Raw genomic sequence first — 16632 nt, forward strand, 5'->3', positions numbered from 1 at the left:
CCCATTAAAAAACTAAATGTTTTTTATTTTAACATATAACACTCTGAAAATTAAGTATATGCCTATAAAAACTATATGTTTTACAAATTTCCTGGCCAATTTATATGAGTTAATTAAAATTATTCTATGAAAACTATGTAGTTTTATGCAGAAGGGAAAATATTCAAATGTGAACAGAGTTGATATTTAAATGAGAAACAAAATGAATACTAAATTCTTTATTTTGTGGCAGCTATTTTAGTAACCCAATGACAACAATATGGTCCCCATCACAAGATTTTAACCTCTTCAACATATTGGTCTTAAGAAGGTGTCTTGTAAAGTTCTCTAAAGTGTCATTGGCATTCACTGCATTTTTATGTCATCTCTAGAGAGCTATTTATTTTTCACTGTTTATTAAAAAATATATATATCTAGACATTCACTAGTTTGAAGAGAAAACCACTTTAAATACTAACATTCCTCTTTAATGACTGAATTCAATGAGGTAAAACGTAAGTACATACAGGTAGCATCTGACATGAATTGTTCCTTCATACAATTACTTTTTAAAAATGAAACTGTCTCAGCATAGATTTTATTTCACTGAAGAAGAAACGTTTGGCCTTCAGCCTCAAAACTGTGCTGTTCAAAACCCAACGAAGTCTTAATCAATTGGGGCATCCAAATTCCACTTAAGGTCTTCTGTCAGTAGAATTTTGCTTAATACTTAAAAACCAACAATTTTAGTTCTAGAAATCCAGGAACTGCTCCTCAGTAAATAAAAAGGGATGAGAGCAAAGATTCAACTACAAAGAAAGTTCACTGCATCTTATATTGAAGGCAGAATACCGGAAAAGTTAGGAACTTGAAAAAATCATCAGAAAACAGTGATGTTCTTTAAATCATCTTGTAAAATAATAACAAAACAAGAGAACATTTACAGTATATAATGAAGCAGGAAAATGTTTAAAATTTAAGTGAAAAGAGAAAAGCAGGTTACAAATCGAGTTACCAATTTTGTGAAAAGTAGCGTTTTTAGCCGGGCGCTTTGCTACCTGCCTGCATCGGATGAAGATACAAAACACCGAAGCTGTATTTTCCTCCAGGGAAGGCCCTGAATCATGTCACCTCTCCACACTGGCTAGATAACATGGCTAAACCCCTCAGCTTCCTGCATTTTCAATCTCTTTTGATGGTGCACGCCTAATCCCAACACTCTGAAGGCTGAGGCAGGAGAATCACAGAGTTCAAGGCCAGATTGGGCTACATAGTGAGGTCAGGCCAGCCTGAACAAAGACTTTATCTCAAAAGAGAAAAGAAGAGAAAACACAGGCCACGCTGACACTTGAATGCCTCTCTCCTCCACCTGCTCAGATCTTTCCTGATACATCGAAGCGTGCGGTCAGTGATGAGAGCATGGTTTCATGATTTCGTGAGTGAGATGATTCAGCAAGGAAACAGTACCTGGACAATTATTTAACCATTTATCTAAAGGTCTTATGGAAGTATTAAATAATTAAATTTTAAAGATAAAATTAATAAAGAACTAGGAAGCACTATCATAAACTGGGGGAACACAGATGGCTGTGAGGCTGGGTGAGAGACGGGCGATGCCAGTGGTCCCCTCACCCTGGCCTGGACAGTGCCCCTGTCACTGCCATGAGATCTCAGTCACCAACCAGTGTGGCTCCAAGGATCACAGAGAAAAGCCAGCTTTTCACTCACAGTAATCGTCTAGAGAGAAAAATAACTCGGAAAATTAAATATCGAATGCAGTGAACTAAGACACTTTTATAGGGTGTAACTTTCACCCTGAACGAGCTTCTCTTGTTAAAATACAGACACACATGGGACAGTAATTTAACGACATTGAATGACATTGTCATCTGACAGCGGCTGCCTATGTGATAAATGCAGCACAGGACAGATGTGAAACAGTTTGGGCACAATGTCTGTAATCAGTTTTCCAAAGGTAGACAATTGCCCCAAGATCTCTGTGGATCAAACAAAATACTCGAGTATTTCCTAAAAATTACCTAAGCCTGCTGGTTAAACAACAGCACCCTCAGGACTGTTCCGCACATTCCAACCTGGGGTTTCTGTCACACTCACAGTGATGTAGGAGCTCTTCCCCGTTCCCGTCGGCCCCACAAATATTGAAGGCTTCTGATGTGTAGTCAGCAGGTTCATCAGCACAGAGTATCGGACTGTGTCCAGGGTCGGCACGATGATCTCATTGAACAGCACATCTTTAGGGATCGGAGGGGCGTCTTCCAGTTTCTTTATCCATGGTTCCCACCGCCCCACTCCCTGTCGGGGTAAAAGCCCATAGGGAAGTTATGACACACCCTGCCCTTGGCATCACTGTAGGAAAGATCAGGCCCAACCCACACCCGTACTTAACAACAGTTTACAAGTTAAATTTTATGGGTAAACTAGGAGAATCTTGGCTCTCAGGTGAATAAAAATGGAATGACAATAAATGTTGCTATATTTTGACATCCTAAAACTACTGCTTATACCAACTCAATGATCAGTTATTGGGTTGATAAATATTACATTCTTCAATAGCATTGAGAAAACTGCACTAATCAATAGATTAAAAAGAATTTCATTTGATCCATGTTAATAGAAAATTTTATTATTTATTAACATGGATCAATTGCATATCACTTAACCTTTATAGGGATATTTATAGGATTAGCTTATCATTTCAGGCATGATTTATTTTTTAAAAATTATAATTGAAACACAAACACAGTGTACTCAATCGTTTTTAAGCATATGGCTCAACAATGTTAACTACATTTACACTGCATTGTTACAAATCTACAATGCAACTTCCGTAAGAACATGGGAGATAGATAGCAGCAGCTCCTGAGGCTCTCTGAGATACCCCACTTAAAATCCAGGAATGGTGTGGTACGAGGAATCCTAAGCAAGGGGAAATATACCCTGCTGACCCAGGAATGAACTAAGCTAAGAGAAACCAACTGGAAATCCAATCCTGGTGCTATAACAGGAACAGATAAAATCTCAGCACATAAGCTAGAACCCAAGCCACTGGAAGCCGTGATTAGAATTTCCTGCTGCCGCTGCTGCATCCAAATTTGCAAGGTAGGGAGAGAGACACGCGAAATCTCTGAGAGTGGGAATCTGCAAATGGAGTTGGGAGTGGGACTAGCAGGAAGCCCTACATCGACTTGCGGTGAGTGAGTGGAACAGGGACCCTTTCATAGAGTAGGGACTCCAGCAAAGGACATACTGGGACCGGGCAGACTTGCCGGAACAGGGCACTGCAGTGACATTAGTGGCATATTCCCCTCTCAAGCGGGATTGGTGGGGAGTGCCTGGCCTGCATGACACCACTGACTAAGACCCAGTAGGCTAGCCCAAACCAGGTCCCAGTGCCTGGAGGTGCACCCTAACAGTGAAGCCTTCCATAGGTTGACTGGAGGGGTGGGCCCAGCAGAGGCTGCCCAGGTCTGTGTCTCCCTAGTACACTGCAGTGAGCGGGAACACCTAGCCGGCACAATTCAAACAAACTATAATGGAAAAAGAGAAAAAAATTGGGCCTCCTGCATTCGCTTGTATATAAGGAACAAAAAGTATGGGAAGAGGAAGCAACAAGAAAGGGTCCTCAGTCCCCAATCCTGAGAACACTGATCCAGGAAAGGGAAATGCAAAGGAAGACAGAAAACATGCAATATCAGACACGGCACCAATAGACATAAAGCTATATCTCCAGAGCCTCATAGACGAGTTTAAAAATGAAGTATTTCATGAAATAAAGCAAGATATAAGTAGAACAGTTAGAGGAATGCTAAGCACCGCCCAAGAAAAAACAGATGGTGGAATGGAAGAACAGAAAAAAAGGGGAGAATTGTTTGATGGAGAAAATAGAGAAAACATAGAATACGTGAAGCAGGTTCAAGGAGATTACCAGGAAACTAAAAACTCTATTGAAAGCTGGCATAACAGCTTGAAAGAAACTAAGGATAGATTATCTGAATTGGAGGGCAGATTTGTAATATGGGAGCATGAAATGAAAAACTTCTTCAAAATAACAAAAAAACAAATAGCAATAATACAAAGGCTAGAAGATAAGAGGATCTATAACTTAAGAATTAAGAACATAAAAGAAGAAGTAGGGACACAACCAAATGGACTGCGAAAGCTATTCACAGAAATAATCCAGGAGAATTTCCCTAATTTAGCAAAAGGTAAAGATACTCAGATGTATGAGGCATACAGTACCCCAGCTACCTACAACCCAAACAGAGCTACACCCAGGCATATAATAATCAAAATTCCAGAAATCCAATATAAGAACAGAATATTAAAAGCCACCAGAGACAATAAACAGATCACTTACAAGGGAACACCTATCAGAATTACAGCAGAATTCTCAGCACAAACGATCAAATCATGAAGAGCGTGGGGGGAAATAATTCAAGCTTTGAAAGATAACAACCTCCAGCCAAGACTGATATATCCTGCACAATTGTCCCTAGAAATTGAGGGAAAAACAAGGTGCTTCCAGGATAAAGAGGAACTAGGGGAATTTGCAACCACCATTCAACTCTACAGAGAATACTGCAGGATATTCTAAAAAAGGAAAATACCAAGACTTCAGAAACAGTGGCAGAGAGGCCACAATGAATGGACCAGAAAGCGAAATGAAAAAGACAAACTGACAACAAACGACAGAAAAAGAGCTCAACAGAAACGAGGCAGAGAAGATCGGATGGTAGCTATTTTGGAGAAAACAAGACATCATAATAGCTAGTGCTGATTTAGTATCATCTTGTTTTAAAGCCCCATCAAGCTTTTATTCTTCTGTCTCCATCGGTCTTAACAGGTTGTATCTTATTGGATTTTATTATATATGATAATATAAGCAAAAACTTTTATAGACAAGGAGATTATACAGAAACCATTGTTCATTTTCTGATAGTTGGTTCTAAATACCCTATAATACTGTCATTCTTTTGAATGGTTTTACACTGTCTTGATACGTTTGGTGCTACAGTATACGAAGTTATACTCAAAGATTTCAAGGAAAGAGACACTATGGTAACTACTTTTATGTCAGGATATCTTGTGGTGAAACACTATTTTGCTTAAATGGTTATGCTTTGACCTGCGCTGTTTTGTTGTTATGCACTCTTTTATCTCAGTCTCTTTTTCTTTAATTATTTACTTTTTATTTTTATCTTTTTAATTTAGGGAAAAATTAAAAAAGCAGGACACATTATAGTAACCCACTTTGATTTCCTATCAACTTGATTTGAAACCCTGTATAGCCCTCACCAGCTTGCTTTGACTGATTTTCCCCTGTTCTGCTTTGCTTGATAGTACCAAGTTCAAAAGTATAGGCAACAACTGTAAAGACAATAAGATTCATTATGACGCCCATTCTGGTTGACTATTATCTTCTTTTAAAGCCCTGTAATGTCTCCAATGTTTTGGTTTTATTCTTTATTGTTTTGTTCAATTTTATCATAACTGATGATATAGGCAATTTCTTTTTAAGATAGCAAGAGGCAGTATGGGTAACCATGGTTGATCACCTAGTATTTTGTTTTTACATTATCTGTCTATCCTTTTGATTTGACTGACTCTGTTCTGTTATGTCACATTTGGTTTTACTCTCTTCAAAAAAAAAGTAACAAGAACTGTGGGAGTAACAAAACCCAAAATGTGTAATTGTCATTGTACAAAAGAAAGGAAAAGAAAGTGCTCTAAATGATATAACTGCATGTATATTTAAGTGTATAAGATAGATAACCATATTACTGAATTTTGTTGGATCATTGAACAAAACCAGTCTCACTGTTTGAATGTCCACTTTATATGCTTTAATTTTGTAACTTGAACAAATATTTCTAAGATAACAATATGTAATCTATTAACTAGTGATTTCCTACTGTTTGTTTTTTCTGAAATTCTGTATCACTTGTACCCTTTTTGTTTTTTTTTTCTTTTTCTCCTTAAATAAAAAAAATCTACAATGCAGTAAAATTTCCTAATTTGTGATTATTCTGGGTTAATGTACTGCTATATTTTTACATCCAATTCGCTTGTGAATGAGAATCTTAACTTTCTTGACTGTTGTCAAAATATGTTAATTTTCTCCCTAGGAAAGTGTCACTTTCCTAATGCAGTCTAAAATCTAAACTCCCACTCATTTAAAGCGCATCAGAACTCAGACTCATCCGTCCCTTACTTCACCCTACCCAAAACCATCCTCACCCCCAACCCCATGAACCCCACGTATTCCCAGCCCTGGGTGGGACCCGAGCACTCCCACGGCCCACGAAGCGGCGTGACTGTCCCTGAAGAGGACAAGAACTCACTGAGGGCAGAATTATCCTTTATTCACCGCGCGTCTCCCAGAGCACAGCTGTGTGTATAGTGGAAATATTTTTGAGGTGTTGAATTACTGCAGATTCTAGACCTGATGAAGAAAATCACAACTTCCCACATACTTGACAACCTTTTCAAACACGTACACCATCATAGGAGGAGGAGGGAATAAGAATCAGAAAACCTGCACTGGGGAGTCACTGAGAGACTGTGTGACCCCAGAACGCTCCCTGGAGACTTCTGAACCCCAATTCCCTTATCCACAAAAGAACCCTGTCCCTCCTGTTTCACTGAGGTATTGGGAAACAAAGTAAAAATAACTGTGGAAAGTGTAATAAACTGTAAAGTGCTCTAAAATGCAGGGTCCTGTTAGTAACTTGAAATAAAATTAGCCAAGATAAAGCGGTGATCTTTGTGCTGGGCAAAGTGAAGAATTCCTGAGCGCTGAGTGGTAACACCTTTTAAGAGCCATAAAATTAAAAACTCATTGCAGTAATGCATTTTCTAAAAATTTAACTTCATCCTGAGATGTATCCACCATGATATATGTCCAAGAACAGTCATCAAAGGAGGCTTCATGAAATTTACAGAAGAGACATTCATGGGATGGGAAGGTGTTTTCTTTATTAAGTGAAAAAGGAAGCTAAAAATTGTCCATTGACCACGTGGCATGATGCCAATTTTACCTAAATTTATACATTTGGAGTAATATGTACTCCTGAACTTTGTCCTCAGGACAATACCTGTGGGAGTTGTTACACAAAAACAAACAGACACAACCCGAGCTTTACTGTCCAACCCTTTTGGGAGATGCTGGCATTTAACTGGCTGTGTCCGGACAGGACCTAGCCCCTTAGTGTTCTCAGGTACATGCGGATCTCTCTGCAAGAGGAGTCCTTGAACGCTATGTGCCAGGCCCTGGTGAGACACCATACTGTGACATTCTATTCAGAGAGTGCCACTGGGCCTTTGGGTATTGTTATCACCAAGCTGAAGCCCTGAGGAAAATGACCAGTCCAAGCCCCTCCAGTGTGTCTGACTCCAAAGCTGTTATATGTGTGCTGTCAGGGGGAGAGAGAGAGACAGAGAGAGAGAGAGAGAGAGAGAGAGAGAGAGAGAGAGAGAGAGAGACTCCACTTGCTCCAGACCCCTTACCTCAGTGATAAACTGATAATCATAAATAGTCCCCTTCTCAGGAAATGGGACCGTCAGCGCCTTGGAGGACACTTGCTCAGTTCCACTCTGTAATTTGAACCTATTTCGCGTCAGGTCTGAAATCGGGCCTTCCATGAGTTCTCGGAGGATCTTATTAAACTTCATCCGGTCCTCATCTGTACACGAAGCACCAATGGACCAGATTGTGGAGAAAATAAAAATGCCCTGCAATGGCGAGATGGGGAGAGAGCATAAGTTAGAGAGGGACCGCCGCTTCCCCTGGCAGCTGATGGCGGATGGGACGAGTGGGCCAGAAAAAACCCAGGGCTGACACCCAAGGACTTCGGGGCAACGGGTCATCTTTGTCACACTGAGTCAATTATCAATCCTTAAAGATAATACAATGCAAAGTACAAATTCCAGCCATACCAACACTTCAGAATGACTAATATGGTATAATGCATGGTATTAAATATATATATATGCATTCAAGAAATCAAGAGCTTGATATTAAAGGAACACTGAGATAACTTGATTAAGGTTTAGGGCACATTTGACAAGGAAATAGCTATAATATATGTTATTGATTTAAATTTTGACGTGCTGGGTTTAGTTTAAGTAGAACCAATTTCTCTTCTCTTATTTGCAGCAATACACAGAAATTAAAGTTTCCATCCTGCAAGCCAAAGACACCAGCATAGGCAGAGCGGGCAGGGGCAGACCAGGCCCTATGTGGGTGAGAAAATCAGTCCGCTTGTTCAAAATCAAATCGTTTTTTAAATGCTAAAGCAAACAGAGTCCTGACTATGCTCAGAAAAGCTCTAGACTCTAGTTCTTTTTTTTTTTTTGTACTGGGAATCGAACTCACGATCTTGCCCTTGCCAGGCAGGTCCTGGCCCTAGTCTCTGTCAGCCCGGCTGCCCTGTCTACTTTTTTGCACACACTGTTTCTCTTAGTGTCTACTTTTCCTCAAAAATTAATTGATTTTATAAAATATAAACTGTAAGAGTTCCACATTGACCACATTATAAGGATACTCTGAATACTACTCGCAACATTTTTGTTAAAAATATCCAGATTCTGTTGCTATGTGAATTTCTACTTGAAAAATTCCCTTATGATTACTGTATATTTTCTTGCTTTCTGCAACCTAAAAATATAACAATGCCCATCCATACACCTACCTTCCTATACACACGTATTGAAATTTGTTATCATGGAAAAAGGAAGAAAATTAAGGTGGGAAAACTAATTTTATTACGGTTTGGAGAGAACAGAGCATCTGTGAGACTGGTCAGGTGGCCTAAGATTTCAGCCGTAGAACTGGGGTGACCCTGGGGCTCCCCACAAAGCTCACAACACAGCACGGTAGCTGGTTAGGAAGCTCCCCCGGCTCCTGGGGCTCAGGGCAGGACTCTGCCCCTACCCTAGCTCTAGCCACTGTCCTGTGAATCAGGACACCGGGGAAGCAGGAGACACCTTCACTCAGAACACAGAGGCGAGGGCCTCACCTCGAGCAGAGAGTAGACTTCTCGGTCATTTCGCTCTTTGACCTTGGCTTCATCCACAAAAATATCCATGAAACAGTCTATGAGATTCATTAAGGATCGGACCAGGTTTGTATCTGTAGTCGGAGACAATTCCTGAAAAGTCGGGGGAAAATACATGCAACAGATTTAAATCAGGCATGTGATACAGAGGCGTCAAGCTGGGGCTTACTGAACTCATTCAATTCCAACAGCTACGTATCAGTAAGAGTTGCTGTCACAGTTCTTGCTTCCTGGAGAAACTGAGAACATCTGAATCCCTTCCCTCGCATGGAATTTCACTTTGGGAAATGCCGCTCCTTAACCTCTCCTACCAATTCTCAATTAAAAAAAAAAAATTACTGGCACATGTTTAGTTAGTTTAATCAAAGATACTAGTTCTGTGCTTTATTAACTTTATAAATCAAAACAGTCAAAGTCTCTCAGAAAAGGCAGTTAGGCTGCATTCCTACAATGCTTAATACATAAAATCCATCTTAAGAACGTATCTACAAGCATGGCTGTAACTCTAGGAAGCCCAGCTCTATGAAGTACATTTCCAAATCCTGAGGTCTACACAAATACTGGGGGAGCACAGCAAATGAGACGTGCTTGGCTTTTTGACACTGGGGTGATATTTCAGAGGGTAAACAAGAAGACTTTGGGGCCGCAAAGCTCTGTGGAGAATGCCCTGCATAAACCCCAGTCTCTGACACGGACTGTGAAGACTGGAAACAGCCGGCTTCTTATCACAGCCTCTGGCTCGGGAAGCAGCAGGAAGCAACAGTGAGGGCTGAGTTTCCAGCCGGGGACAGGGCACTAAAACCCAAATAGGGATTCCTGCAAAGGAGGCAGACCCTTGGGACTGCAGGAAGTCATGGGCGTTCGTAACTTCTTTCCTTATTTACTTTTTTGCTGGTGGTACTGGGGATTAAACCCCCACCTTCTGCATGCCAGTCAAGCACACCGTACCACTGAGCTATATTCCTAAAATCTCTTTAAGTTTTTAAAAACTTGAGACCAACTCTTGCTAAATTTCCCAGGCTGCACTGAGCTTGCAACTGTCCTGCTTCAGCCTGCCGAGTAGCTGGGATTACAGGCGTGTGCCACTAAGTCTGGCTTCATGATTTCTTTAAGAGACACAGAGAAAGAGCCCGCTTCAGGAAACTTTCATTAAAAGTCTTCTGTTTTGCTATAGAAAGGCTAAGTTCCAGTGTCAGCGTGTCAGCCCCTTCCAGCCTGCTCCTGACTTCTTAGGAGTAGCTCAGGCTACCGACCACTTCCTTTGTCAAACACCCTGGCCTCTGCCCTCTCTCTCATCTAAGTCACGGTGCGGTACACCTGATGGTCTATCCTTCGCTGCCCTTCCCCCTGGACTCGCCCTTTGAGTAATGAACATCAGCGGGATTTTAAACTTCATCTTCCAAATCTGTATCTTGAGCCACGCTCCTTCAAGTTTTCTACTACATGTCCAACAGCAAGAAAAATATCAGCCCTATTTTCCCAGATTTACTTGGAGCCAGTCATTCTAAAAGACCTGTGATCAAGACCTCCCCAAACAGAAATGGAGCGGACTTCATAACTTCCCGCAGGAGAGCTCCAGAGCTCACGGGGCTTTCTCAGCTCTCAGAGGTGCGGACGTCCATTCCCATGACCACTCTTCCTCCCCTACCTCCCCATCTTCCCTACTCCAGTGCGTACTGGGAGAAAGGAAAAGAAAAGTGGTCACGCCCATGTAAGGTCCTCTTTCCAATCCTTCCCTTGGGCACTGGATTATTTTAGAGAAAAAACCTTATAAAGTGGAAATTTAAAATGTACAAATCCATCAGAAATAAGCAATTACATTTTGGGTTATTTTTATTAAGATAGGATTGTGTAAACACATGAGTTTTGTTTTTGTTTTTAGAGAGCAAAGACTGACAGCAATACATTTTCTCAAATTCTAAGATTTAAAAGACTGTGGAGAATAATCATATAAATTAAAATCTTTTTCAATCTAATCAGAAAAAGAAAATGATTGGTTTTGCAAATGGGAGCGGGGACCAAGAATTGGAAGGAGGGAGGGAGAAGTAAGCGATGGAAAAAGGCGTGTTGTGTCCAACACCACGCCACACGGAATCATTACCCACTGCAAACACAGACTAATAAAAATCAGTTGGGAAATACGTTGTGCATTGGTCGATAACATAAAGAAACACTGAGTTGATATATTTCGGTAATTTGCAATTACCTTGCTCATTTTAATCTTAAACCTCCATTTCTCTCACCTTCGTATGCCTTCTAATAAACTCCACGGACACAGGCACCATCCTGTCAAACAGGCCCGTGATAAATTCCTTCTGAATGGCGCTGATCGAGGGAGGTAAAAGATTTAACCAGGACAGCATCAGCGGCCTCCAGCCTAGCATGTGCGGTTCCATGTAAATCATGCCACATCTGGAGACCTGGAAGGATGGCAGGAATCATGGTCAAGATGACGCTTACAGAGAAGCATGGTTATTACATGCTGGTGTGGGCCGCTCTGTTCTCAGGCAGGCAGAGCTCAGGTGACACCCTGGCTGGTCCGGGAAGGGCAGATGGGGGGATGGGTGGCAGCTGGTGACAACCTAGTGGACACCTTCTCACTGGCAGAGGAGGCTGGTGGCCAAGTGACCCATATCTGACCCTTCCTGCCTAGGTAGGAGATACTTTTTCTTGTGGATTTTAAAAGCAAAGGTCCTTGGTTTTCTGGGCCGGTCTATCCTGGGCTGGGGAAGGCGGCTGCTCCTGGGTCACTGTGCCAGTCACCTAAGGTGAGGCAATGTGAGAAAACCCTGATCACTACAGACCACGATGGTAGAGGAGGAAAACAGGGCATCAGGACAAGACGAGGTCCCAGCCCTCTGCTGCATCATGACCTGGAACACCTGTCCCTTAGAGTTCTCAGAAAGGTCTTGGAGCAAAACCTCAGTTTTATGTAATTCCATGACCTCTGGGCTCAGGTCTGACTTTACCAGATGAGCCCAGACACAAAAGGAGCCTGTCCTGTTCCATCTGTCCAGTATCCATCTGGGTTTGTGTTGACAGACATATCTGGGAATCACAGATCTCTCTCCAAATGAATACTGATATTTTTTCATTCAAAGTCAAAGCTGCTACATGAACTAAAAAGTAACATTTTCCAGTTCAGAAGCTGATGACAAAGTTGAGAACTTACAGTGGCAGGGGAAGCGACTTCTAAATCCATTGGCTCGAAAATCAGGTTCATCTGCGGTGACATCTGGATGATCTCGCCGCTCATCAGGCAGAGCTTCTTGTTGTCGTCCAGCACCGTGTTCATATTCTCTATCCACACCGCGTCCACGGGCCCATCAAAAATCAGCCACTTCCTGTCTGGAGTCTGTTTGATGCGCATTGTAAACAAAGAGCAAAAAAATGGGTTGAAGGAAATGTTATTCTTTTAAAATCAAAAATGTAAGTCTTAGAATTAATTTTACTATGCATATCCCAAGCGAGCCTTTGAATAAACTGTGTGCGCACACAGCTTTTGTGCCAGGCAGCGAGCGGCCTCGGAGGAGGCCGGCCTGTAATCCCAGCTGCTTGGGAGACTCAGGCAGGAAGATAAGAAGTTCCAACCCAGCTTAGGCAACTTAGTAAGACCCTGCCTCAAAATAAAAAATAAAAAGTGGGCTGGGGATGTAGCTCAGTAGTAGAGTGATCCTTCATTCAATCCCAGGATCGAAAAAAAGGCCCAATACGTGCACAGATGAATCCCATTGTTCATTGAGGTTTAATCTTCTCAAAGTTTCTGAACTCAAATTTCTGAGTGGATATTTCATCCAGATTTGTCTGTTCTTTGAGAATCGCAGATTGGTCTTAACATGCATCCTACTATCACATGCTCACATAGGTTGATTATTAGTGTGTATACACCGGATTCTTTCCTCCATGGGATGAACTTAAACCTAAGTGGGATGAACTTAAACCACACACACACACACACACACACACACACACACACACACACACATGGCCTTGCTGGGGCTGGCTGTCTTATGATGGAGTAGGAAATTCAAACCAACATAACAGTCACAGTCCCACGATTATTTATTAAATATGAAATTGTTTACATATTGCTCTGAATACAGTAAATGCTCAACAAATATGAGGCCAGGCCAGGTGCTGACTGAGGCGCAAATGCCGGTTCCACTGTTGAGATTCTCCCTCTGGGTTTCGAGTGATGATCTACCTGATTTAAGGCAGAAGTGGAGGAGGATTTGAACCCGCCTGGGTACGTTTTCAGCCCCGTGGCCGCCCATTCATCTAGGAGACAGACAGTGGTCACCTGCCTCGGGCTGCTCCCAACTCGGGACAGGTGAATCCCAGGGATATCTTGAGACCACATGTCCCAGGCTGTGGGTTTCCGTGCCTGGGTCCTGTCCCTCTGAGACTCACTGCCCTGTTCAGGAGACCTTGTGCGTCACAGTCAGAAGGACTTTGCCTCTCATTTGTGTCTACTACTTAGTTGCTGTGTGACTCCGAGGAAATAGCTTCCTCGAAACTCAACATTTCTGGGACAACGTTCATGAGAAATGCAAACTACATAGCTGAATCCAGAGTGGTCACACAGCCTGTGACTATTTCTGTGCAAATGAGGTAAACATGTACATTACCTAGAGACTTCCTGTGCTGTTCTGGGCCCCAGTGCACCCACAGTGGCAAGGCATGACCCGAGAAGCTACATCACTGACCCCAGACCTTGGCTGGCTTCACCCAGGCTCACAAATGTCTTCACGATTACTGGGAGAACTCTAGTCCGGGCAAGATCTCTGCTTTAGGAGCGCTGGTCCTTACCTTCCCACGGCCCCAGGTCTTTGTGCCCATAAGAGCTGAGATTTCTGTTACTACACAGACTCAGGAGCCCAGTCTGCGGGCTCCTGAAGTAGTAAAGACAACCAACGGTAGGATGTGTGGCCATCAGAACGGAGAAAACAATGCTAAAGCAAATTATTCAGCAAATAACCTGGGTGCCCCAGGCCGGGCCCCTTTGCTAAGCATCTCAGCACAGTCCCGGGAACCTGCCCACTGAGGGCTTCCATGCTGACATCACTGGTGCGTGGACTCTCATCATGAGTGGATGAGCAGGCGTGGGGCAGTGCCCTCTCCCGTGCCACAGTCAGCAGCGGGCACAGCTCTTCCCCACCCACATCCCAGCCACCAGCCCCTCTCCCTCCAGCACACTGGATGCAGGTGACAGAACTTCAAGACACCGTTTTCAAGATCGCCTTGAGGAGATGCAGCGATCAGTGGATGTGACCACGGCAGCATCCCAAAAAGTGGCCCAAGGAATCCAGCCCAGGGCACACACCTCTAACTCCAGCCACCTGGAGGACAGTGCAGGGCTGAAGCCTTGTCCCACAAGAAAGTGAAAAGATCTGAGGGTGCAACTGTCTGCTCCCTGGGTTTAAATCCCAGGGCCACACATGTGTGCCAAAGTGGGCAGAAAAGGAACCTTCCCGAGGGGACCAAAGGACCTGGGACTCGGATGCCCCTCTTCCTGGATAACCCGGCCTGGGAGAGCAGAGCGGATCAGAAACCTCCCACCCTGCGGTTTGTGTCTCACCGAGGAGGAGGCGAAGGCCCTGAAGCTGACTGCGAGGATCCCGTCCGACCACTCGTGGGACACCAGATCAAACTGTCCGTACAGCTGTCCCATGGTGACTGACTTCGGGTTCAGAACCGTGATCTGAACCTTGTTTTCTTCCATTAGCCCCTGAGTGAAAAACAAAACAAAAGCAATCACTGACTTATTTAGAGGAATACGATCTCTATTCATAAAAAACGTCACTGTATATACACAGGACCCTAAGGAGCCTATAAAGAAGCCACCAGGAGTCACTTTATTAAGCTCAAGGTCTACAACCCAACTGTATTTTACTTACAAGGCCAGTGAAAATCGGAAAGGCAGTGTTTTAAGGTAATCTTTACATTAGCATTTAAAAGCTCATAAAATGTATAATTTCCTATAAGAAATCGGGAAAGGTGGCACAAAATCTGGAGGTCTCAGACTGTGGAGCAGGAGTCGGCATTTTTATTTTGCAAAGGGCCACAGAGTAAATATTATAGGCTTTCCAGGTTTCTATTTTTCTTTCTTTAAAACACATTTTTAAAAAAATGTTAACACCATTGCCCATTACACAAAAGAGGCTTTGGGCTGAATGCGGCCCATGAGTTGTAATTTGCTGACCCTGGCTGCAGAATGATCTCTGAGGGGAAATTAGAACCTGTAAAGGCAGGGAAATATGTACTTCTTGTGAGGCGAAAGGCTTAATATTGGTAAATTGTCCATTTGGGGCAGAATCCTGGAAGTCATTTCTACGGCATTATTACAAGGGATGTTGGCACCCTTGGGTTACAAGGCTTTTAATTTTTAATTAATAGACTTTATTGTTTTAGAGCAGTTTTAAATTTACAGAAAAGCTGAGCAGAAAGTACAGAGACTCCCAAACACTTCCCTGCCCCAGACAACTGTTTCTCCAATAATCAACAATTTGCAGTACAGGAGTATATCAAAGGCTATATATGAAGTCGCTATTAATATAATATAATATACATTGTGATTAACGAAAGCCTGTAGTTTAAATTAGGGCTTAGGTTTTGGCTTGTGTAATTCTATGGGTTTTATCAAATGCGTGTGTCATATGTGATAGTACAATGTGGAATAATTGCACTACCCTGAAAGTGCACTGCAGTCTATATATTTATAATGACACACATATACACACACACACATATACAGGGAGAGAGAGAGAGTGTGTGTGTTCTGTTCTTCCCACTACTTCCAGAGCTTGGGATACAAGCTACCAACTTAAAGGAAAAATTGCGGCAATAATAATGTTACCCAGTAAGACAAGCTCAAGGTCTTTGGCTATTCTGTGTGTCCAAGAATAGCTTACTAATGCCACTTCTTACATTCACAGGCCTAGGAAAGCTCAATTCTCCTTAATCGGGATAGAGCTGCTGTCACCAAGAACAGATTTGTCCCAAAGGCTCGCGTGACCTCTAGCTCCTGCACCATGGCCTGGAGGGCTGGCACCTTCACGTACCACCATGTCCTCCAGCACACTCGGGTCACAAACCACACAGACGTCCTGAGCGACCTTGGCTTCCTCCTCCGGCGGGGCCCTGCTTTGTTCAGTCAGCACACGGCCAGTGAGGGAGAGAAAACCCAGCAAAGCACAAACAAGTAAAAAAGATAGGAGAAGGAAGCCAGCACAGAGCACAGAGTAAAAAGAATGAGAAGAAAAAAGGGAAGGGGAGGAAAAGAAGAGGAAACCAAGGAAAGAGCGTGGGCGAATAAGAGGAAGAAACATGACAGGAACGGCACGGCAGTCGGCATGGTGATAAATACACACGCACTGGGGCCCATGGGAGCACCAGACTGCTTCCTCCATCAGCCCCCAAATGGAAAAGGAAGAGGACAAGGAGATGAGGAGGAGGAGGAGGAGGAGGAGGAGGAGGAGGAGGAGGAGGAGGAGGAGGAAGGGGAGGAGGGGGAGGGGGGAGGAGGAGGAGGATGAACTAAACAGTGTCATATCGGTTGAAAGGAGGACTCCAGTGA

At 43.0% G+C, this 16632-nt stretch overlaps 1 protein-coding gene across 1 annotated transcript in view; it reads right to left on the minus strand.

The window, feature by feature from the left end:
• Dnah7 (dynein axonemal heavy chain 7) overlaps positions 1 to 16632 on the minus strand; it is a 239656-nt gene that overhangs the window by 93052 nt on the left and 129972 nt on the right. The window contains exons 31-36 of the mRNA XM_023562205.2: positions 14635 to 14784; positions 12229 to 12411; positions 11300 to 11476; positions 9018 to 9149; positions 7507 to 7731; positions 2095 to 2292 (exon numbers count right to left, since the gene is read on the minus strand). Coding sequence (XP_023417973.1) covers positions 2095 to 2292; positions 7507 to 7731; positions 9018 to 9149; positions 11300 to 11476; positions 12229 to 12411; positions 14635 to 14784 — 1065 coding nt within the window. The remainder of the gene's footprint in view (positions 1 to 2094; positions 2293 to 7506; positions 7732 to 9017; positions 9150 to 11299; positions 11477 to 12228; positions 12412 to 14634; positions 14785 to 16632) is intronic.

This window comes from Cavia porcellus, unplaced genomic scaffold (assembly GCF_034190915.1).
Source record: "Cavia porcellus strain 051 isolate PalLab524CR breed Dunkin Hartley unplaced genomic scaffold, mCavPor4.1 scaffold_12, whole genome shotgun sequence".
NCBI classification, from domain to species: Eukaryota; Metazoa; Chordata; class Mammalia; order Rodentia; family Caviidae; genus Cavia; species Cavia porcellus.